Source organism: Oncorhynchus gorbuscha, linkage group LG06 (genome assembly GCF_021184085.1).
Source record: "Oncorhynchus gorbuscha isolate QuinsamMale2020 ecotype Even-year linkage group LG06, OgorEven_v1.0, whole genome shotgun sequence".
NCBI lineage: Eukaryota > Metazoa > Chordata > Actinopteri > Salmoniformes > Salmonidae > Oncorhynchus > Oncorhynchus gorbuscha.
Window position 1 is genome coordinate 80,771,898 of NC_060178.1, and position 25,000 is coordinate 80,796,897.

Consider the following 25,000-nt stretch of genomic DNA (forward strand, 5'->3'; position numbering starts at 1 on the left):
ATCGGAAATCGGTATTTTTGGACACCGATTTTTTTACACCTTTATTTAATCTTTATTTAACTAGGCAAGTCAGTTAAGAACACATTCTTATTTTCAATGACGGCCGAGGAACGGTGGGTTAACTGCCTTGTTCAGGGGCAGAACGACAGATTTTCACCTTGTCAGCTCGGGGGATCCAATCTTGCAACCTTACAGTTAACTAGTCCGATGCAATAACGACCGTTGCACTCCACAAGGAGACTGCCTGTTAGGCGAATGCAGTAAGCCAAGGTAAGTTGCTAGCTAGCATTAAACTTATCTTATAAAAAACAATCAATCATAATCACTATTTAAGTACACATGGTTGATGATATTACTAGATATTATCTAGCGTGTCCTACGTTGTGTATAATCTGACTGAGTCTCTAAGTATCTGACTGAGCGGTGGTAGGCAGAATCAGGCGCGTAAACATTCATTCAAACAGCACTTTCGTTCATTTTGCCAGCAGTTCTTCGTTGTGTGTCAAGCATGGCGCTGTTTATGACTTCAAGCCTATCACCTCCCGAGATGAGGCTGGTGTAACCGAAGTGAAATGGCTGGTTAGTTAGCGAGCGCTAATAGCGTTTCAAACGTCACTCGCTCGGAGCCTTCTAGTAGTTGTTCCCCTTGCTCTGCATGGGTAACGCTGCTTCGATGGTGGCTTTTGACGTTGTGTTCCTGGTTCGAGCCCAGGGAGGAGCGAGGAAAGGGACGGAAGCTATACTGTTACACTGGCAATACTAAAGTGCCTATAAGAACATCCAATAGTCAAAGGTTAATGAAATACAAATGGTATAGAGGGAAATAGTCCTATAATTCTTATAATAACTACAACCTAAAACATCTTACCTGGGAATATTGAAGACTCGTGTTAATCGGAACCACCAGCTTTCATATGTTCTCATGTTCTGAGCAAGGATATTAAACGTTAGCTTTCTTACATTGCACATATTGCACTTTTACTTTCTTCTCCAACACTTTGTTTTTGCATTATTTAACCAAATTGAACATGTTTCATTATTTATTTGAGGCTAAATTGATTTTATTGATGTATTATATTAAGTTAAAATAATTGTTAATTCAGTATTGTTGTAATTGTCACTATTACAAATACATTTTAAAAATCGGCCGATTAATCGGCATCGGCTTTTTTGGTCCTCCAATAATCGGTATCGGCGTTGAAAAATCATAATCGGTTGACCTCTAGTTCAGACCCAGGGCCTTGAACTTAATGATGAGCTTGGAGGGTACTATGGTGTTGAATGCTGAGTTATAGTCAATGAACAGCATTCTTACATATGTATTCCTCTTGTCCAGATGGGATAGGGCAGTGTGCAGTGTGATGGCGATTGCGTCGTCTATGGATCTATTGGGGCAGTAAGCAAATTGAAGTGGGTCTAGGGTGACAGGTATGGTAGAGGTGACATGATCCTTGACTAGTCTCTCAAAGCACTTCATGATGACAGAAGTGAGTGCTACGGGGTGATAGTCATTTAGATCAGTTACCTTAGCTTTGTTGGGTACAGGAACAATGGTGGACATCTTGATGTGTGTGGGGACAACAGACTGGGATAGGGAGAGATTGAATATGTCCGTAAACAAGCCAGCTGGTCTGCGCATGCTCTAAAGCCATGTCTAGGGATGCCTTCTGGGCAGCCTTGCGAGGGTTAACAGGCTTAAATGTCTTACTCATGTCGGCCACGGAGAAGGAGAGCCCACTGGCTGTTTTTGCATATGTGTGTACCGACAGATTGTGTTTTTGTAGGCAATCTGTGTGTGTGTGTGTGTGTGTGTGTGTGTGTGTGTGTGTGTGTGTGTGTGTGTGTGTGTGTGTGTGTGTGTGTGTGTGTGTGTGTGTGTGTGTGTGTGTGTGTGTGTGTGTGTGTGTGTGTGTGTGTGTGTGTGTGTGTGTGTGTGTGTGTGTGTGTGTGTGTGTGTGTGTGTGTGTGTGTGTGTGTGTGTGCATGCATGATCTGCCCTGCAGTTTATTTGTTTACCCTGGCAAACAGTAGCAGACAGAGCAGAGCTGGGGGCTGGAGGAGCAGCTTCCTGTAGGCTACCCAGGGAGGGAGAGGGGATGTTAGGAGTCATTACCCGAGGGAGAGGGGGGGTGTCTGTGGCAGGACTCTGTGGCGTGCTGCCTGGTGACATCCGAAGACCCAGAGCCAGGCTACACACACACACACACATGTGCACACACACATACACAGCCTTCCTCATAATGCTACTGCCAGGGGATTACACTGGGATACTGTGGAAGCCTTGCAAAGATTATATGAAACACAGTATAGGTTTCTGAAGACGACAAAGAGAAGATTTAATACTAGACTATGATCTGTGATAGTGTTGGATATACTGGACAAAAGACCTACACTATGTCATGTTCACCAATATACCGTAGAGAGACTGATGAGCTGCATGTAGAAAAGGGAAATGAGAGATATCAGTTTATGAAGTGTATGATAAAAGTACTGGATTTCCCATTTAGAAAGGCATGAAATCTGCTGTACATCCGGACCTTCCTCAATATGCTGCTGGAGACACACACACACAGGGCTGCCACTATCAGGGCTGTTATTACTGGCTCAAACCACAGCATTCCACCGGTCCCGCAAATGCAGGCAAAAGCCAGGCTGTGTGTGTGTGTCTCCTGTATGTCACTTTCAATCAGGTCCTGCCAAGGCCAGCCGTCACCGACACACACACACACACACACACACACACACACACACACACACACACACACACACACACACACACACACACACACACACACACACACACACACACACACACACACACACACACACACACACACACACACACACACACACACACGCCATACACAGCTCCGTAAGTGAAGTCCCTGTGTGTGTGTCCTCATGACGGATCTAGACCACACTGTAATGTCTTATTCATGCTGTATCAATTCATAATAACCAGTCCAGTCCCACTCCACACACACAACAAACGCACAACACACACACCTATACCCTGGCCTCAATGACTGAAGTTAGGTCTAGCCTGATGTGTATCTGGGACATCGGGACTGTAGTTATCAGGAGCTCTGAACATCAGAGGACACACACACAGGGGACTGATGTCCCAGCGATTTAACGTGAATATTTTACAACCCTCGATACATCTGTTGAATTATTCATGAGCAACACAGAATTGTTAGTACAAACACCTCTTTCTCCCTCCATCTCTTCTTCTCTCCATCTCTTCATCTCTCCATCTCTTGCTCTTCTTCTCTCGCTCACTCTCCCTCTTTGTCTTTCTACCTTTACCATTGTGTCTCTCTCTCTCTCTTTCTCTGTTGATGTCTGTGTCTTCTGTGTTAGTGAATATTTCAGATGGTGGGGTGGTTTTAAAATTACCCCCTTTTGGCTTCCGCTCGCCTCAAATGATTTACTCTGTGTTTCCTCTTTATATACACACACACACAGTACATCTCGTAAAAAACAATTGACAACCTATAAACCAGCTGACAAAGCCAGGGGTATGACCTTGGGTAGGGGTCTGGGACTGGGATTGAACCTGCATCATCTGCAGGCTACAGGACTGTGTTAGGCCACTGAGCTAATAAAGTCTAGGAATTAGCTTGGGGAGCCAGCTAATGCAAGTCTTCAGGTCTCGGACAAGGTTATTCATCATGTGATATATGGCCAAGTGGTCCGGTTCAAGGAGGGCAGGAACCATGATAGAGGTGAAGAGAGGGGGACAGGGAGGGAGGAAAAGAAAAGGTGGCCCCTGGCATCTTAACTGGTCATTCATCAGGAAGGGCAGAGAGAAGGACATGACAAGACCAGCCTCAGGGGCGCACACGTGCGCACACACACATACGCACACACATACAGGATTCTCCCAATAATCACAGAATCTCCCCGAATGTCCTACTGAGAAACAGTTCCCTCAGCATAAAACACCAAACAAACACAGTGAAAACACAGCATTGGTCCAATATAAACACATATAATAGGTATGAATGCATGAACACACAGCTAAAGCATCCCTTTTATCTCCTAAAATAGATTTATAAAGAACGTAATCCCTGTTGAATGCCTGCTATCCCCATATTAGCAAACTGAGGTGTAATTAGCGTGTGAGTGTGTGTGTGTGTGTGTGTTATTCTGTGTGTCTGTGTTAGAGTTTGTGTATCAGACCAATCCGGTTGTCAAGCATTAGCACGGAAACAAGCAACGAACCACACCCCTCTAACCCTCCCCGAACACTACCCCCCAAAATATCTCACACATCCTCTCTACCATTCTTTACCCCCCACAGTGTATGGGGAGGACCGCACCCTTCTTCTCCTCCCCTCCCCACAAACACACACCTGGCCCTCCCATGGTGCAGGTAAAGAGAACACTCCCCCCCCCGTTCCTCTCCTAACCTGCCCTCCCTACTCCACCTGATTCCACCCTCCATAGAGATGGAACTGACCTGAACTCTCACCCCATCTGGCCTGCACTCTGAGCCCCTGTCCAGTCCAGGAGAAACCCCTAGCCCCTTCCTCTCCTCCTACTCTGAGCCCCTGTCCAGTCCAGGAGAAACCCCTAGCCCCTTCCTCTCCTCCTACTCTGAGCCCCTGTCCAGTCCAGGAGAAACCCCTAGCCCCTTCCTCTCCTCCTACTCTGAGCCCCTGTCCAGTCCAGGAGAAACCCCTAGCCCCTTCCTCTCCTCCTACTCTGAGCCCCTGTCCAGTCCAGGAGAAACCCCTAGCCCCTTCCTCTCCTCCTACTCTGAGCCCCTGTCCAGTCCAGGAGAAACCCCTAGCCCCTTCCTCTCCTCCTACTCTGAGCCCCTGTCCAGTCCAGGAGAAACCCCTAGCCCCTTCCTCTTTGGTGGTGCACATTCATCAATGTAGGACAGTTGTAAGACTATACAGCTGTAGGTAGGTAGCTCTGCTAAACCCATTAGAGGGTTCAGTTGAACCATCAAGTATCACTTACACCTAAATACCTGTTCTTCTATTTTCGGACGAAGCCCTATAGGGAGACGGAATGTTATTTTCGCAAGGAGCGTGGGGGCCCCTGGTGTTAGAGAGAGAAAGACGGAGAGAGATGGAGAGAAAGATGGGGACCTCCCAAGCTAGTTGTCACCTACAGCAGGGGTAGACACCTAGATTCAGCTACAGGACGATTTGTGTCTGAGAGGGTGTTTGGGGGGCCGGAACATAATTCTAATGATTTGTTGACTGCAAATTGACCACAACTAAGCCCAAAAATGTGTTTTTATTTAAAAAATAATTTTGTGGGAATACTTGGGATCAGTTTCCTAAATTAAACATTTTTTTTACTGAATTCCTGGTGATTTCAGTCTTTTTTTGACCCAAAACTAAAATAAAATCTGTATTTCTTTGTTTTATTATATATTTTTTTTACAAAGATCTTTGAGGGTGCAAGAAAAAAACATTGTGGGCCTGTTTTGGCCTGCAGGCCGCCTGTTGATGACCCCTGACCTACAGTGTGTGTGTCATACATAGTAAAACAGGCACAAAGACGAGCAGCCGTACACAGTGATCCTGAGAGATCATAAATACCCTAACCCTTCTCTGCCCTTCCCCTCCTCCTTCTCCCCTCCTATTCCCCCCCATCCCTCCAAACCAGATGCTGTTCCCTGGAGGCACCTATTACGCTGAGTCCTTGGCCCCCTCCCTCTCTCCATCCCTCTCTCCCTCCCTCCCTCCATCCCTCCTTCCTCCTACTCTCACACTGTGAACACCTAATTACAGACCAGGAGAGTAGATTACAGAGCTGCACTGCCGAGAACCAGGGACTGAGGGATTGAGGTAGGGATGGAAGGAGAGAGAGGAGGGGGACACCAGGCCGTTAACGATGATGGATACTGTTCTGTTTTCACTGTTATTGTCCCTTTCCTTGGCACTCCTCTGCTTTCCTCCTCTAGTCCTCTACTCCTCTTTTGTTCCCATGCTTTCCCACCACTACCAGGCACCTCAATCCATCACCCAGCTCTAACAATCTCTAATAATCTCCAATCATGTCTCATTATCTCCAATTATCTCTTATCTGCTCTGTTCCTCATGCATCAGTGTCTCACTTATCTCTCAGACATCCACACAGAGTAAAGGAGGTAGCTACAAAGAGAGTTAGAGAGTTGGAGAGAGTTAGCTAACTAACTCCATCTTCTCTAGATAAAATGGAAAATGTGCTGCTCCATTCTAGATTAGAGTGCACAAAAGACACTTACTGAGAGCTACAGTAAAATTACATGTCTAATTCCTTCATGACAGTAACAACAACCTTTCTCTTCCAAACTTCACTTTTACCTCAAACTACTAGATGTATATTTGCTGTGTTCTCTCCTGCCACACCAACACCTTATTGTCCTGTAAACAGTTAATGAGCAGGCTGGTTTAACGACTGCCAGTCTGTCTGTAATGTCTGTCATTGTCCCGTCCACCACTACACCACACTCATCTGTTCATTTAACTAGCGGCGCCTTGTACTCTTCCTCTGCGGTCAACCACTGCAGGCCTGGGAGGAGAGGAGAGGAGCATGATCAGAGAAGAGAAGGTAGAGGAGAGGAGCATGATCAGAGAAGAGAAGGTAGAGGAGAGGAGCATGATCAGAGAAGGTAGAGGAGAGGAGCATGATCAGAGAAGAGAAGGTAGAGGAGAGGAGCATGATCAGAGAAGAGAAGGTAGAGGAGAGGAGCATGATCAGAGAAGGTAGAGGAGAGGAGCATGATCAGAGAAGGTAGAGGAGAGGAGCATTATCAGAGAAGGTAGAGGAGAGGAGCATGATCAGAGAAGAGAAGGTAGAGGAGAGGAGCATGATCAGAGAAGAGAAGGTAGAGGAGAGGAGCATGATCAGAGAAGAGAAGGTAGAGGAGAGGAGCATGATCAGAGAAGAGGAGAGGAGCATGATCAGAGAAGAGAAGGTAGAGGAGAGGAGCATGATCAGAGAAGAGAAGGTAGAGGAGAGGAGCACGATCAGAGAAGAAAAGGTAGAGGAGAGGAGCACGATCAGAGAAGAAAAGGTAGAGGAGAGGAGCATGATCAGTGAAGAGAAGGTAGAGGAGAGAAGAGATATGACGATGTACTCTCCATCACTCTTTCCAGAAGGAATACAAAAACAGAATGGTAAAGAACAAGACAGAGAGAGAGAAAGAGAGAGAGAGAGAGAGAGAGAGAGAGAGAGAGAGAGAGAGAGAGAGAGAGAGAGAGAGAGAGAGAGAGAGAGAGAGAGAGAGAGAGAGAGAGAGAGAGAGAGAGAGAGAGAGAGAGAGAGAGAGAGAGAGACGGGGAGCTAGCTAACATCTGGGTTAGCCTTCCACCTGAGGCCTGGAGACTTTCCCATTAACCCCTCTTGTTAAGGCCATTAAAGACAGACCCTAACAAGCCCCTGTGAGCACTTAGAGCAAGTGCAAAGACAGAAACCCACACACACACCGTCAGACTTTCTGTGGGAGTGAAAACCTGTTAAGTACATGAAGCTCTCTCTCCTGGCTGTAACCTAACTACGCCAGTCTAGTGCCCAGACCCCATGTTGTGACGGAAAGACGGAGACCACTGATGATTTAAGAAGCAGCGAGCGCATCAGGAAATCTCTTTGTCTTGGTACTGCTCTGTTTAATGAGGCCCCGTCTGCTAGACAACTACAGGACGGGAGACATTTTACAGTTACTGCCTGTCTGTGAACAATAACGTTTCATTCTTCACACAAAGTTTCTAATCTATCCTATATCCTATATGCTCTTATGAGGCTGGTGTGAGAAAATCACCTACTTCCTAAACAAATTTGCACTTCTTCAGATGAAATACACGCTGGCATGCTCATTATCAGCCTTCGGCCTGTAATAAATGATAAAAATGCAGACATGCACGCACAGTGCTGGTACACAGTGAATGGTCTAAACAGGTGTTCAACATTCTTAGGCATCTTATTCTCCAGAAAGGGTTTGAAAGGGAGACCTACTCATGAAAGAAGCCAGCTAGTAACGGAAATAAAGAGCAGATTGAATGGAAGTAGAAGCAGAGAGATCTGTTAATCCAATCCTTCAGCTGCTGGCCTGCAAAGTCTGGTCTGGTTGATGGACTAATCAATGGCTCAGGGCTATGCTCTGACCTGGTAGACCGCTTAGAAGGCTGTCGTAGAACAGTACAGAATTACCTAGGACATCAGTCAGTCACAAACACACATAAATGCACCCAAGCATGCACACATGTGTGTGCACACACACACACCGCCCATTCACAACTCCAGCCTTTAAGTCTCAAACAGCCGTTGTGTTTTTGGAGCAGTCTACCAACAGTGCTCCATTCCAGCTTCAGCCTCTATTTCCTACACAAGGCTTTCAAGGCTTTCCCCTCTTTGTTTAGCATTATTCATGCAATTGTGCAATACAGTTGTAGTACTCACTGGTGATGACACTCCTAAGCCTTTCCATTTATTAAAAGTAGACTAGACTCTATTGGAAGTGGCTCCAGAAGGGTAGGGATACGGAGAGGGACTGGGACTGGGGACAGGAGAAGTGCAGAGGGAAATGATGTTTCCATGTCCCAGTGTTTTATTATTCCCAGATGCAGCACCAGGTAACCTAAAGTAGAATGATCGGAGCCAGAACAATCGGCCAGCGGCAGGGACACTCATTATCCTTCGGAAAATGGAACCTTGTTACGGCACACTAATAAAAGTTTAGCCTTACTTTGGGATGGTCACGCCACAGGGGTGTGTGTGTGTGTGTGTGTGTGTGTGTGTGTGTGTGTGTGTGTGTGTGTGTGTGTGTGTGTGTGTGTGTGTGTGTGTGTGTGTGTGTGTGTGTGTGTGTGTGTGTGTGTGATAGAGAGAGATTTAAACCATCAGGATGCGTCACCAAACACTAAACTAGCACATCATTCCCATTGGAGTAGAGAGAATGACTCCTTCCTCCAGCAGCAGTTTGGATTCCTCTCCAACAAGATGGAACTCTCCCTACTAACCAACATAGTCAAATAGCCACTTATTACATAATCCTCAACACCACACGGTGGCCCACCGCTGCTAAATTGTTGCCAACACTGGAATATATATATGATGTATTGTTAAATATATATTTCTGCCTAGAAGACGCTAGACGCGCTTTTAAATGGATAGTCGTTGGATCAATGACTGAAAGTCTATGGGAACAGCAAGCATGTCGTTGTGCTTAAGCTAGTAGCAATGCACCCCCTACCCTTGCTACCACTACTGAAAAAAATAGGGAAAACACTGCCACACCAACTCCAGGTTACTAAAGCATTCACACAAACACACACAACCCACACAACCCCAGAATTGGCAGAGGACTTCGCAACACACTCCGACATGCCAAGACCTCCTGGATTTCTACTATCCAGTCTTCACAAACACGTGAGTACGCACACAAACACACACACACACACATACACTTCCATGGCAGGAAGCAGGTAAAGGATGAGGAAGAGAAAGCAATGTGTACTCACAGAAGAGTGAGATAGAGAGTGTGTATAGAAGAGAGTGTGTGTATGATAATATAAAGTGTGTGTACTCACAGAAGAGTGAGACAGAGAGTGTGTATAGAAGAGAGTGTGTGTATGATAATATAAAGTGTGTGTACTCACAGAAGAGTGAGACAGAGAGTGTGTATAGAAGAGAGTGTGCGTATGATAATATAAAGTGTGTGTACTCACAGAAGAGTGAGACAGAGAGTGTGTATAGAAGACAGTGTGTGTATGATAATATAAAGTGTGTATACTCACAGAAGATTGAGACAGAGAGTGTGTATAGAAGAGAGTGTGTGTATGATAATATAAAGTGTGTGTACTCACAGAAGAGTGAGACAGAGAGTGTGTATAGAAGAGAGTGTGTGTATGATAATATAAAGTGTGTGTACTCACAGAAGAGTGAGACAGAGAGTGTGTATAGAAGAGAGTGTGTGTATGATAATATAAAGTGTGTGTACTCACAGAAGAGTGAGACAGAGTGTGTATAGAAGAGAGTGTACTCACAGAAGAGTGAGACGTATGATAATATAAAGTGTGTGTACTCACAGAAGAGTGAGACAGAGAGTGTGTATAGAAGAGAGTGTGTGTATGATAATATAAAGTGTGTGTACTCACAGACGTGAAAGTGCAGGGTTCTTCTGAAACAGAAGTTCAGGAAGCTGCTGCAGTTGGTTCCTATTCAGGCGCCTGGCACAGAAAATGCATGTTTAGTACAGCAGATATGTCCCGGTCAGGTATGCACTAGAAATCAGATCTGCACTTTGATGAACTAGGTTATGGTACATTATTTCTGCACAATGCATGCCAACACTACACATAGACACTATTATTTATCAGTAGATTGCATTTCAGTTCACATAAATACAACCACAATGTTTGTGTTACAGAAGTATGGGATATGGATAAGGGAAATATTATACTAGTCAGGGACAGAAGAAAACAACTGATTTATTCGTCCCCTATAGACGTATCAGTTATGTGAACACATCCAGCTTGCATCTCTAGGGGACCGAGAAAACAACGGTTACTAAATAACATTTGTAGAGACAGATGAGTGTGTTGGAGCCTTCAGGCAGCTTGGCTTGGCACTGCCTTCCCCTCCCCAGGATAACAAATGAAAGAGGCTGGCAGGCTTTATGCAAATACAACCATTAAGAAAATTAGGAACAGACTGTTACTAATTGCCATTTGAAACCACAGCTTTATACTGTCTCAATGCTCCATTGGAAACACATGGGAGTGAATGGCGGTGAATGGGAATGAATGGGAGAGGAGAGGCAGGTCGGGTCGTGCCTGTAGCATAGCGTAGACAGATGTGTGGGCCCAGAGCCATAGACAGATACACAGACTGGGTTGGAGATGGAGAATTATAATGGACTTGACTGGGTTTCTAGCGGCTCTGTTCATACTGAACTGGACCCGCTAAGTTAGTGGGTTTGGAACTAAAAGGTGCTATCTAGAACCTTAAAGGTTTTTTTTGGCTGTCTCCATAGTTGAACCCTTTGAAGAACCCTTTTGGGTTGCAGGAAGAACCCTTGGGGGTTCTATGTAGAACCCTTTGTACAGAGGAACTCTACATGGAACCCAAAAGGGTTCTACCTAGAAGCAAAATGGGTTTTTACCTGGAACCAGAAATGGTTCTCCTATGGGGACAGCCGAAGAACCCTTTTGGAACCCTTTTTTCTGAAAGTGTAGGTTGAGGTGGACCTGCTAATAAGTTAGTGAGCTTTATACTAGTTTCAAAGGTGGGTAAATTCTGAGCACGGATGATGTCGTTAGACTCATTCACACCAAGCTTAATGTGTCTCTCCTAGATCTCCATACCCTCACTTCTCACCACATGTTTAGTGACCAACTGAAGAGTGTCTCTGATGTGGTCCTCACACACACACACTGGGTGGGGCTCTTTAATATCATTGTGGCTAGAGCACTGCCCTTTTTGTACATGATGCTGCTCCATCACTTCCTGTGGCTAACACTGCCATACAGTATGGGGGTCTAGGTTTGTTTTATGTGTTAACCATGGTGTGGGGAGTGTGTTTGTCTATGTATTACCCTGCTGTTTACAAGCTGTTCATGCAGTCACACGTTCCAGTGATATTCACGCAAAGCCTCATGTTCCAGTGCTGGGCCAGGGCTGTGGCCTCCTGAGGAAGGATGGGTTGGGTAAACCCAAACCTCAGCTAAATTTACCTGCTCCCAGGCCGCCACTCGCGACGGACAGGGATGTTCAAATATAGCCAACCCCTAAACCTCTTTGAGAGCAAATATGAACACGCCGACAAATGCTGTAGCCTACTTACAGTCTCTCCAGCTCCTTCATGTCATCAAACGCTCCACGCTCTATCGCTCCAATCTGATTCTCCATCAACTGTCTACAGAGAGAAAGAGAGAGAGAGAAAGACAGAAATATAGATAGTTTCGCATAGTGCTAGATTTCTCTGAAAGTACGTGGTACTGTATAACAGCAATTGTTTGAAACTCACGCATTACGCACATGAAAAGCGTGAAATCCTTGCTCCTCACGAGCTTCCCGCCTTCTGTTCAGAAACCTCACAAGCTGACAGGTTGCCATAGCAATGTAAGCTAAAGTGACAGTTTATTTTCCCGCTGACCGTTTGACAGACTGTTTCTTCTAGTGATGAATGACTGTGCATATTTGACAGATTGTAAGTAGGTAATTACATATGCTTGTTTTTCACTGTAACATTTATATGTAGTTGTTTTCAGATTAATATGGAAATAATAAGAAATGGTCTTGTATTCCACCATGTAATTTATGTCTGCTTTGTTGTCTGCTACTGTATGCTAGCTTCTGTTGCTGTCTTTGCATGATAATGCTAGGCTTGCTATTTTAAATCATATGGCCTTTTCTGTTTATGTTGAAATGGTTTTATTCCCTATAGAACTACATTTATTCCACATACCTTCTCACATATCCCATGTGCACCTGTGTAACCGATGTGAAATGGCTAGCTAGTTAGCGGTGGTGCGCGCTAATAGTGTTTCAATCAGTGACATCACTCGCTTTGAGACCTTGAAGTTGTGGTTCCCCTTGCTCTGCAAGGGCCGCGGCTTTTGTGGAACGATGGATAACGATGCTTAGTGGGTGTTGATGTGTGCAGAGAGTCCCTGGTTCGAGCCCAGGTTGGGGCGAGGAGAAGGCACGGACGCTATACTGTTACACCAAGCCTCAACGGGGTTCCTGTGGCCATCCCTCTCTCTACCCAGCTGTCCCAGAACCTACTCATCCCCTAGAGTGGGCCTACCCACACTTCGTTTTAGTATGTGTTTAGTATGTGTTTCAGTCACTCAGTCACCTAAGGCTTTAGGCGTAGGGGGAACGAGGTTGCTGAAGTTTGGGGTTGGGAAATGGGTGGTAAAGGCCCCTTGTTAAGTGTGTGTATAGGCTGGCTAGTTCCAGCACCCCTTTTGCCCAAGGCAATGGTGTGGTCCACACTCACTCATACACACAACCACACACATATAGGGCAGTCGTGTGGTCTGGGGCTGGCTGTGGAATCTTGGCACCGGGGGGCATCTCAGGGATCATAGCCAGGAAAGAGTTTCTGAAGGTAGGTTAGTGAGGCAGGCCACTGTGCCTTGAGGTCTGGTGTGGTCTTGTGGTTAGAGGGGGAGGTGTGGAGAGGGAGGGGCAGGGGTGAGAGGCATGGGTGAATCCGGGAGAACGAGGGGAGGCATGGAGAGTCAGGGGTGAGGAGGGGGGAGACTAAGGTGAGATCCAGGGCTGGGTGGTTCAAAGAACAGAGGGGGAGAAAGAGACCCACTGTAAAGCTGTCCTTGGGGCATGGGGACGTCAGAGCACTGTGTGAGTGTGTGTGTCCAAAGAGCTGCAGTGCCTGGCTAGGTGTTAGTGCTGCAGGCTTTACACACACACATGTGTACGCTGCCAAAGCTAATGCACTGGATGGTTTTGGAAGTGTTGCAATAACAGTTTAGGGAGAGACAAGCGTCCAGGTCTTAGAACCAACAGTAGTGTTCCTTCATTCAGAGAACCGTTCTGTGTGTGTGTGTGTGTGTGTGTGTGTGTGTGTGTGTGTGTGTGTGTGTGTGTGTGTGTGTGTGTGTGTGTGTGTGTGTGTGTGTGTGTGTGTGTGTGTGTGTGTGTGTGTGTGTGTGTGTGTGTGTGTGTGTGTGTGTGTGTGTGTGTGTGTGTGTGTGTGTGTGTGTGTGTGTGTGTGTGTGTCCTGTGAGGCCTCACGGCTCCACTCAGCAGTCTGTGTTTCCTCCCAATCGAATATAAATGCAAATGGCTGTTCCTGTTCCCACTCCATAAATATAAAGAGAAAAGTGTAGCTCACCTCCGCTCACTCTCTCCCCTCATGAATTTAGATGGAGGTAGAATAAGAGGAGAAAGTACTTCTGAATCTAGGTAACTTTAAACTATGGTCAGGTCAGCTCTTTCTTTGTTTTTCTTTCTCCTCATCTTTACCTCTGTCTCTGCCCCTCCCCCTCCCCCCAATATTTGAAATACTTGAGGTGAGCTTGATTTAGCTTGGCCTTGTATGCGGAGTTTGAATGTATGGCACTCTCCTGTTAGTACCATTGTGCCAGACAACCCCGTTTACATTATTGTATTTGACACAGCTCTGCTGTATTGTTAACTTAGTAGCTCTGTCCAATGGAGTGGAGTAGCGATGAGTGTTGGTGGAGTGTACCACCAACTACATCGATTTGCTATCAGTCGATTATTGTAAAAATGTCCATTCTTTAATGCTTTCCTTGTACCTATATTTGTCTTGTGACACCGCAAGCTTTTCTTTGGGTGATGGAATCGGTTGTTTTTTTATTAAAATACATTTTTACATGACCTCTGCCAAGGGAGCTGTGAAGGAACATTTTATGTTTGTGCTTTTCTAATCAATTCGACTGGGTTCATGCAAGTAACTGATTGATCATGGCTGGGAGGAATCCTCACTATCAATATAAGCAATTTGGCAGTGCGCCCAGAACATTGTTTTGAGAACTGAAAGGGATATCTCAGTTTCAAGGTCTCAGCTTGGAAAGAATAAGCTTTGTGAGGTATTGGTCGGTTACATGCATGAACCAAAGGTTAATGATTAATGAATTATGAATAATGAATAATGAATCATGTAAATCATGCAAAAATAACTTGTCTGTGTAAGCATTATATAAGAGAACTAACGGGACTGCCCCGACAGAGCTCACTTCAGACCGGTACTTTATGGATCTAAGTTTGACTGTGACCTGTTGAGCTTGCTGACAATAAAGAGTGATTTATTTCATATTGACTTACAGTGTCCCTGTGTTGAATTTCCACAACAGAGCCTTTGCTTGTTAAGAGAGAAGGAGCAGCTCATCCTTGCATGGCAGATTTGTTAATTTTGTCAGGGACACATAGAATGCACTTTGTTTATCGAAAATGATGGATTCAAAATCCAACGGACAACAAAGAATGGATATTTATAAAAGTATCGAGTGACAGTACACGCTTGAAGTCGTAACTTCCTACTCTATTGAAAAAATTATATTAAAAATATGGATTTCAGTACCCAAAGAAAGCCTGCAGCTACACAGGAGAAACATAGGTACAAGAAAAGCATTAAAGAATGGACATTTTTACAAGTATCAACGAAGTATGACTGACTTGATGTTGTGGCGATACTACAATACCAGATTTCCATGGCAAAAAATAAAACACGATTTAGACTGAACTCTATTGTCCTCTGAAAACCTACTTTATATAAAATTGTGGGTGCTACAGCTTGCAAAATAAACTAATATGACTCTTTTGTAGGAAAGTTTTCCTCAAGAAATGTAATCTTCTTCATGTTTTGTTTCCTTGCCATGATACTTCAGAGTATCGCGATACTGTTATTGTGACAACCCTCCTTCTGTGTGCATCTCTCTAGAAACCTGTGTGGAATATATTCATATTACAGCTACATTGTTGCTACCTAGAACTAAAGAGGGTTCATCAGCTGTCCCCATAGGAGATCCCTTTGAAGAATCCCTTTTGGTTCCAGGTAGAACCCTGTAGAGCCATTTACACAGTTCTACCTGGAACCCAAACAGCCACAGAAACATTTTGGAACCCGTTTTTCTTAGAATGTACAGTATTGTATATATTCCTGCTCCTCCGAGTGATCCTCCATTTCCCCTCCAGACAGGAAGTCCTCAGGAGAGATTATCACGGCGACAGGCTCAATCAGCATGCTTCACTTTCTCAGACTGTCTGTCTGTGTTTCTTGTTTTTCTTTTCTGACTTGTTTCTGTATGTGAGTGAGTGCGTGCGTATGTTTTCTCAGTCGACCAGCAGACACTGTCTTTGACTGTAAGGTTAAACCGGTCTTCCTGTCAGGACCCTCCCCTGGGGTCACACTCACACCATCTCTGGGGTCGCTGGGGGTTTATGAGGCTCAAAGGTCAGGCCACTGTTAGTCCGCTGAGTCAGAGAGGGCAGATATACGAGGGTTTCACCGCCACATGACCGCAACAGACAGACGTGTGTGTGTGTGTGTGTGTGTGTGTGTGTGTGTGTGTGTGTGTGTGTGTGTGTGTGTGTGTGTGTGTGTGTGTGTGTGTGTGTGTGTGTGTGTGTGTGTGTGTGTGTGTGTGTGTGTGTGTGTGTGTGTGTGTGTGTGTGTGTGTGTGTGTGTGTGTGGGTTGGTATAACTATCGTTGTGGGGACCTATAATCCACAAATGTACCAACAAGAATAGTAAAACAAGGCAAATTCTCCCACGTGGGGACATTTCCCACGTCCCCATGAGGACAAAGGCTATTTTATGCTTAAAGGTTAGGTTTAAGGTAAGGGTTAGAATTACGGTTAGGGTTAGAATTGGGGTAAGGGGTTAGCGGTTAGATTTAGGGATAGGAGTTAGTGTTTGGGTTTGGGTTAGGGATACGGGTTGAGGTTAGGGTTATGGTAAGGGTAGGAGTTTGGGCTGGGTTTAGAGTTAGGGGTTAGGGAAAATAGGATTTTGAATATAAATTAATTTTAGGTCCCCACAAGGATAGAAGAACATAACGTGTGTGTGTGTGTGTGTGTGTGTGTGTGTGTGTGTGTGTGTGTGTGTGTGTGTGTGTGTGTGTGTGTGTGTGTGTGTGTGTGTGTGTGTGTGTGCGTGTGTGCGTGCGTGCGTGCGTGCGTGCGTGCGTGCGTACGTGCGTGCGTGTGTGTGTGTTTGTGTATTCTATGGGAATCAGAAAGTTTATAGTCACCCAGGGAAAAGCTGTAGTCTGACTTTTAGTGCCCCTGTAAGGAACTGTTTCCTTCTACCTCACTGGTGACAAGCTGGCGACATGGAGGCATTTAACCTCTATACGGGAATGGCGGGGAGAGGAGGGAGGGAGGAGGGAGGGAGGGGGAGGGAGGGAGGGAGGGAGGGAGGGAGGGAGGGAGGGAGGGGTTTGGTTAGTAGACAGGGGGAGAGAGGCACGTTGTGAGTGAGTGGTTGAAGAAGGTCTAGAAAGAGGAAGATAAGAGGGAGAGGGATATGGAAGGGGAAGATAAGAGGGAGAGGGATATGGAAGGGGAAGATAAGAGGGATATGGGATATGGAAGGGGAAGATAAGAGGGAGAGGGATATGGAAGGGGAAGATAAGAGGGAGAGGGATATGGAAGGGGAAGATAAGAGGGAGAGGGATATGGAAGGGGAAGATAAGAGGGAGAGGGATATGGAAGGGGAAGATAAGAGGGAGAGGGATATGGAAGGGGAAGATAAGAGGGATATGGGATATGGAAGGGGAAGATAAGAGGGAGAGGGATATGGAAGGGGAAGATAAGAGGGAGAGGGATATGGAAGGGGAAGATGAGAGGGATATGGAAGGGGAAGATGAGAGGGATATGGAAGGGGAAGATAAGAGGGAGAGGGATATGGAAGGGGAAGATAAGAGGGAGAGGGATATGGAAGGGGAAGATAAGAGGGAGAGGGATATGGAAGGGGAAGATAAGAGGGAGAGGGATATGGAAGGGTAATGACGTGGCTCTAAAATAGTAGAGGCCGTGGGGGTTTCAGCATCTCAAGTTCTACAGTCAGTCTCCAGTTACATTTTAAGCATATTTCAGTCTAAAGCACTTCCCCTTACCGTGGAGCTGATTTTAACAGCTACACACACACACACACACACACACACACACACACACACACACACACACACACACACACACACACACACACACACACACACACACACACACACACACACACACACACACACACACACACACACACACACACTTTTAACACCTACACCAGGAATCACAAGTACTGTTTAACTACTGAGTGATTCAGCGGCTGCACTTGTACATGTTAACAGGGTTTAGGACCTACTATATCCCTGAGTTAAAAGGCTAAAGACAGTATGGGAGTGGACGGTAATGTGTGTGTGTGCATATCCGTATTTGGTCATTGATGGTATAAGGGCCACTCTGAGATAGCAGAGAGAGTGTATAAGTGAGTTTATAAGAGGTCTAATGGACTGTACAGTTAGTTAGTGTGAGACATTCATTATCTCTAAAACCACTACAATGTCATCATCACCACTAACAGTGACATAAATAATCAAGTGTCTACAGAAATAGAATAGATGGACATTGTCATGACACTTCAGAATCATTAGCAGTATTGCATTTATATAATATGCATGGGAAATCCTGTGTGTATGCACACTAAGTAATGAACATAGTGTAGATTACTTACAGCACACGGAGGTACTTGAGTCCAGAAAAGTCACTCTTGGTGATGCGTGTGAGGTTATTCCCATTCAGCTCCCTGCAAAGACACACACACGTATATTAATTATGTATCCGGTCTCTCCCTCTGGGCCTGTTCAGCCCGTTGACTCACTAACACAGTAATCAGTGGCACAGAAACAACTCTAGCTATTGATACCTGAGTCACGAGCCAACACACACACACACATATATATAAGCATGGACACACACACATAAGCATGGACACAAACACAATCATGCATTTTTCTTTTATTTAACCTCTTTTTCACAGGGAGTCCCATTCAGGCCTTTCTCAAGGGAGCCCTGCATATACATAATTTACACATTTACATAATTTACACATACAACATAATAAAAACAATCACATTCCTCAGCAAATATTGTAGGTCCTTAAAGATGCCCTCTGCTATCTTAAGCACAACAGATTTGTAACATATTGCACAAATTGGATTCGTAGTCTATCATACAAATGGCAAAATTCGTAACATATCACACAAAATTGATGACATAGTACACATTTGTATGACATAGTACACATTTGTATGACGTAGTTTGGTTCGTGAGCGCAACTTTAAAACAACTGGCTGTTTGAGGCTGCATCTTTAATCAACAACTTGAACTGCCCTCCGAGAGACACCTTCACATCAAGTTGTAGGGATTTCTGTAGATAATTCCATACATGGGATACAAAGAAACTTAAAACAGTTATATATTTCATCTTCCTTTACGAATGGCACACTTTGCCCCAGGCAGTGCCAACACAGATGCAAATGTGAGTTAAGAATACCAGGCTTTGAAGACTGACACGGGTGTTTCTATAATCTTGTTCACACACTGCTCTTGCATTTACAATGTACATGTTTCCATTTGTAGCTTGAGGGGAAGAAGGAGAGAGAGAGAGAGAGAGAGAGAGAGAGAGAGAGAGAGAGAGAGAGAGAGAGAGAGAGAGAGAGAGAGAGAGAGAGAGGAGAAAGAGGGGTGCCCTTTATGGAGCATATTGGAGTGTGGTAGAGACAGGAGTGTAACAGCTTCCCCTTGATGCTTGCACAGCAGAGTCCCTGCCCATCTTTCTAAAACATCTGAAACCCTACCTCTTCAAAGATTATCTTAAATAAGACATCTCAGTCTTATTCCCCCGAGCACTGATTTTGCTGATTACTTTGCTGAGGAGAAATGTACTTACTGCAACTGTGGTATGTGGTTGTCTCACCTACAGTAGCTATCTTAAGATGAATTCACTAACTGTAAGTTGCTCTGAATAAGAGCTTCTGATAAATTAAAAAAATGTCAACGTAAAATGTAAGAGAGCGCCAATAATTATAATTCGATCAGAGCACCTCACTCAAATATCACTAGCTCATTTCAAATGGAATCCACGTCTCTCTACTCTCTCTACCTCCCTATCTCTGGGTCCACCATCAGAGACCGAGAGGATTAGCAGTAGCCACTAGCTGGTCCAGGGGATTTGGGACAGGACATGGGGCCAGCCGGGCGAGAAAGCTAAGTGCTGTGGATATGATGAAACCATCCTTCCTGCTGTGGGCTGGCTATCACTCGGGATAGAGGAAAGGAGGGATGGAGAGATGGAGGTAGGGAGATAGAGAGAGGTGAAGAGGGGAATAGGAGGAGTTAGGGACAGAGTTAAAGATGGAGGGAGGTGGAGAGGGGTATAAAGGGGGAGGGATAGAAAGGTAGGAAGTGGCTGGTACCTGGTAGGGCTGCAGATATAGAGTTGAGCAGTCTATCTTCCATGTTGACAATAAATGCTCCATGACAACAAGATTCTAATATGTATTTTAGAATAGGACTGTCTTAGAACTCTTAGTAGCAACCTTTAGCAACCCATTAAGAAGCTAAATGTCAAACCCAGTTTGCTACGTGCAAGAGTGTATTTGTGTGTGTTTGGCAGCACGAGAGAACGAGTGGAGAGAAACAGATCGTCTCAGCAGTAGATGGCATCCTCCCATTTAGAAGACCTGCAGAGTACACGCACAGACTCAAGCACAGGCACACACCGTTTTCGTCAGTCAGTAGGGCTAGTATATGTCTTCTTACTCAGGATTAAAACGGAACAGTGCATGGTCCACCCCTCCTCCACTCCTAAAACCAAAAAGCCTCACTTCACGGCTATGCCGAAAGCAGTGCAGTCTCCCTCTCTCCCTCTCGTCTAATGACCACTCGAGGGACTATAGCACAGTGCAGCGGGCGGGAGAGAGAGTGGTCATTACAGACAGATGGTGTGTGTGTGTGTGTGTGTGTGTGTGTGTGTGTGTGTGTGTGTGTGTGTGTGTGTGTGTGTGTGTGTGTGTGTGTGTGTGTGTGTGTGTGTGTGTGTGTGTGTGTGTGTGTGTGTGTGTGTGTGTGTGTGTGTGTGTGTGTGTGTGTGTGTGTGTGTGTGTGTGTGTGTGTGTGTGTGTGTGTGTGTGTGTGTGTGTGTGTGTGTGTACACAGGTGCATCGACGAACCGGCCACGGGAAATAAATAATAGAGTGAGCTTCATTAGCCCGGAGTCTGATACACACACATGTGCTGTTCATTACAGGTATACACACACACTCTTGGGTTCCCAACGTCTCATCTACAGGGTGGCCTTCACTGATGTCCCACAAGGAATTGTGGGACCAAGCGAAAGAAGAGAGGAGAAAGAGAGAGGTTGGGGAAGCGGGCTAGTCATATAAACAAGCAGAACCTCTCCATTCTTCTCTCCTTCTGTTGTCAATTACTATAGGTTTGTATATGTCCCCTGGTCACACACACAATGCAGTACATGAGAGACGATTGGCTCATAATTGTTAGAGGCCTGAACTGCTTCTCTGGAGCACAAGCACTTTGGGAAAGATGGATGAGCTGGGTCAGCACAGACCTCCAGCAGTGGTAAGGTCAGATCTCCAAGGGCCTGACCCTACCTGAGGAAGCTTCCTAACCCAGAGGAGAGCCTTCTCTCTGGAGTAACAACCCAAACCGAGGTCCCTGTCTGAGAGGGGCCTGGGTAGCTCAGGTCAACAGAGACCAGCTGTCTTTCACGTCAGACGTGGGGAGACTCCTCAGCAAGGGGTTGGTGATGCGTGGAGACACACAAACACACCTCTAACCCTCTTTCCAGAAGCATAGGGACATACACACGTCTTTTCCTCGTCTCGCAGAGGCGTGGAGAGGGAAATTGACAGTGAAATTCTGAACACTACATGCTTGGATGGAAGTCGAAGTTGAGTTGAACCCTCAGTTGGGCTGAGCTGAAGAGAGAGGGTCATATGGAGTACATATGGACTCTGAACACAGCTACAGTTCACTACAGTCACCGCACCACTGAGAATGGGAGTGAGGGTTGCATTTAGTTCCATTCAAGCTTGGCTCCTAGTGCCAACATACTTCCTGGAGAATCTTCTAGATTTATGACATCACTGACTAATCCTTCTTCATCTCATCCTTGCCCAGTGGCCACCTGTAAAGACTTCCTGGTTCAGTATACCTTTGGGAGAGCCCATTACATACACACCACCGGTCTCACACACACAGCAACAGTCTACGAATCTATAACTCAGAGGCAGCAGAGGAGAAGAAACAACGCTGAAAAAGTCATTATGTTTATTCCTGCCATCTGTTGAGTTCCCGAGGCTAGGCTGAGTTGAGCAGAGAGAGAAGGGAGGCAGGCTGCATTGGGAAAGACCAGGTTTGAATTTAGCAATATTATTATTATGTGAAATGGAATCCAGAGTGGGAGGGAGAAAAAGCAAACACTTGCCTGATGCTCACACAAAAATGCATGCACACGCAAACACACGTGTTCATATGTACATATACGGTGCATATAACATTTTAATAGCTAAACACATGTGCACATAAATACACATATTCTGCTAACACACGCATGGTGCATATAAATACACACACACTCCTGTTTGGTGGAGAGCCAGAGAAGCAGTGTCTGTAGAGTCATTTGTTGTGGACAGCATTGGGCTGGCAGGGCAGAGGACACATACTGATGGAGGGAGAGCTCAGAGCTCCTCACTGTGGGAACAAGCTGGTCATTTCAGCAACAAGACCCTCTGTTTTGTTCAGTGAACACTGATCCTCATTACAAACAAATTAACCACTAACTGAGCAGAGACCCCCAACCTTCAGTATCATGTCACGTCTTCTGCCTGCCTGCCTGCCTGCCTGCCTGCCTGCCTGCCTGCCTGCCTGCCTGCCTGCCTGCCTGTCTGTCTGCCTGTCTGCCTGCCTGCCTGTCTGCCTGCCTGCCTGTCTGCCTGCCTGCCTGTCTGCCTGTCTGTCTGCCTGCCTGCCTGTCTGCCTGTCTGTCTGCCTGTCTGCCTGCCTGCCTGTCTGCCTGCCTGCCTGCCTGTCTGCCTGTCTGCCTGCCTGCCTGCCTGTCTGCCTGCCTGCCTGCCTGCCTGCCTGTCTGCCTGCCTGTCTGCCTGCCTGTCTGCCTGCCTGCCTGCCTGTCTGCCTGCCTGCTTGCCTGTCTGCCTGCCTGTCTGCCTGTCTGCCTGTCTGCCTGCCTGTCTGCCTGCCTGCCTGTCTGCCTGTCTGCCTGCCTGCCTGTCTGCCTGCCTGTCTGCCTGCCTGCCTGCCTGTCTGCCTGCCTGTCTGCCTGCCTGCCTGCCTGTCTGCCTGTCTGCCTGCCTGTCTGCCTGTCTGCCTGCCTGCCTGTCTGCCTGTCTCTGCCTGCCTGTCTGCCTGCCTGTCTGCCTGTCTGTCTGCCTGTCTGCCTCTGTCTGCCTGCCTGTCTCTGCCTGCCTGTCTGCCTGTCTGCCTGTCTGTCTGTCTGCCTGCCTGTCTGCCTGTCTGCCTGCCTGCCTGCCTGCCTGCCTGCCTGCCTGTCTGCCTGTCTGTCTGCCTGTCTGCCTGCCTGCCTGTCTGCCTGTCTGCCTGCCTGCCTGCCTGTCTGCCTGCCTGCCTGTCTGCCTGTCTGCCTGCCTGTCTCTGCCTGCCTGCCTGCCTGCCTGTCTGCCTGTCTGCCTGTCTGCCTGTCTGCCTGTCTGCCTGCCTGCCTGCCTGCCTGTCTGCCTGTCTGCCTGTCTGCCTGCCTGTCTGTCTGCCTGTCTGCCTGTCTGTCTGCCCTGCCTGTCTGCCTGTCTGCCTGTCTGCCTGCCTGCCTGTCTGCCTGTCTGCCTGTCTGCCTGTGCCTGTCTGCCTGCCTGCCTGTCTGCCTGTCTGCCTGTCTGCCTGCCTGCCCTGCCTGTCTGCCTGCCTGCCTGCCTGTCTGCCTGTCTGCCTGTCTGCCTGTCTGTCTGCCTGTCTGCCTGTCTGCCTGTCTGCCTGTCTGCCTGTCTGCCTGTCTGCCTGTCTGTCTGCCTGTCTGCCTGCAAACTCACAAAGAACTACAGTTCCATGGGATGATTATACTTTTAACTCTGTTGATAAAATGTCCCTGTAAAATTCCACCAGAACTTTCTAGGTACAGCATGACAGGCAGGTAGCTAGATGTCTAGTTGAGTGTGTGGCACACTGCCAGCATGACCAGATTCCACAGCATATGGAGGTGGCACCCAGGAGAGTCACAGGCCAGGAGAGAGGGAACAGGAGAAAAACAGAGGGACGAAGAGGACAGTGAGACATAGGGATACAGAGAGAGAGAGAGAGAGAGAAAGCTGTCCGATAGAGAGATCAGCAATATGCAGACAGAGAGAGAGTTCTCAAGGGAGTGGACAGGTCATCTTGGGATTGTTATTCACTACAATCTGTGTAGTGTGGCATGCAGAGCTGAGAGACACTGACCTACATAGCACAATCCTAAAGAACATGCCTGTACCAACATTACCCACTAAAGGAGAGAGGGAGAGAGGGGAGGGGGGAAAGAGAGAGAGAGAAACCAGACCACAGACCAGAATAACAGAAACGAGGCTGGAATGCTTCAATCTACAGGCAGAGGTCATATTTCTCTCTCTCTCCCCGTTTCCCTTAAATGCTGCTTTCATTCTCTCTCTCTTTATCTCTCTCTTTCTTTCTCTCTCTCTCTCAGCGAGGGATGAGGTGAGGGTCTTTGTGTGTGTGTGTGTGTGTGTGTGTGTGTGTGTGTGTGTGTGTGTGTGTGTGTGTGTGTGTGTGTGTGTGTGTGTGTGTGTGTGTGTGTGTGTGTGTGTGTGTGTGTGTGTGTGTGTGTGTGTGTGTGTGTGTGTGTGTGTGTGTGTGTGTGTGAGGTTAAGGTCTGAGTGTTTTCCCCTCCTGATTATTTACAGTTCTCAGTCTGTCTGGTCAGGCCTCAGGGTACTCCGTACTGATAAGGAGAAGGAAATATTCCCCATCACTGACACAAACACTCCCACAGACCATGCATACGGTGTGAAACACACACACACTGAATCCTGAATGTAATTTGCAAACCTCCCATTGACATCAATACCTAGTTTAAGCAGCCAAGCCCATATCAAGTTGACTACATCAGCAACAGATATCAGCTTTAGCCCAAACATCTGTCCTGAGAACCATCCTCCTTTGGACTTTACATACACAAACACTCACAAACCTTCTTACCACAACAACCTCGAGAACAGAATCCCACCACGATAAAGATAAAGGGAGATAGAGAGAGAGGGAGATATAGAGAGAGGGATTGAAGGAAAGGAGGAGATGAGTCGAGAAAATGGACAAATAGACAGTTAGTAATAAAACACAGATAGCATCTGCTATTGAGTGTCTGTGTTAGAGACTAGCAGACTGGGAAAACATCACACACACTCAAACACACACAGATTTTGCGGTTATGACTAGAACCACGTTCACAGTTTGGGGGTCTTTCATGGTTTACTGCTGCATGACAGGACACACACACTCACAAAGTCACACA

At 46.4% G+C, this 25,000-nt stretch overlaps 1 protein-coding gene across 6 annotated transcripts in view; it reads right to left on the bottom strand.

The window, feature by feature from the left end:
• Window positions 1-25,000, bottom strand: part of LOC124038394 (slit homolog 1 protein-like) — a 194,382-nt gene that overhangs the window by 159,521 nt on the left and 9,861 nt on the right. For all 6 annotated transcript variants that reach the window (XM_046354234.1, XM_046354230.1, XM_046354233.1 and 3 more), the window contains exons 2-4: window positions 18,176-18,247; window positions 11,792-11,863; window positions 10,104-10,175 (exon numbers count right to left, since the gene is read on the bottom strand). In XM_046354234.1, coding sequence (XP_046210190.1) covers window positions 10,104-10,175; window positions 11,792-11,863; window positions 18,176-18,247 — 216 coding nt within the window. The remainder of the gene's footprint in view (window positions 1-10,103; window positions 10,176-11,791; window positions 11,864-18,175; window positions 18,248-25,000) is intronic.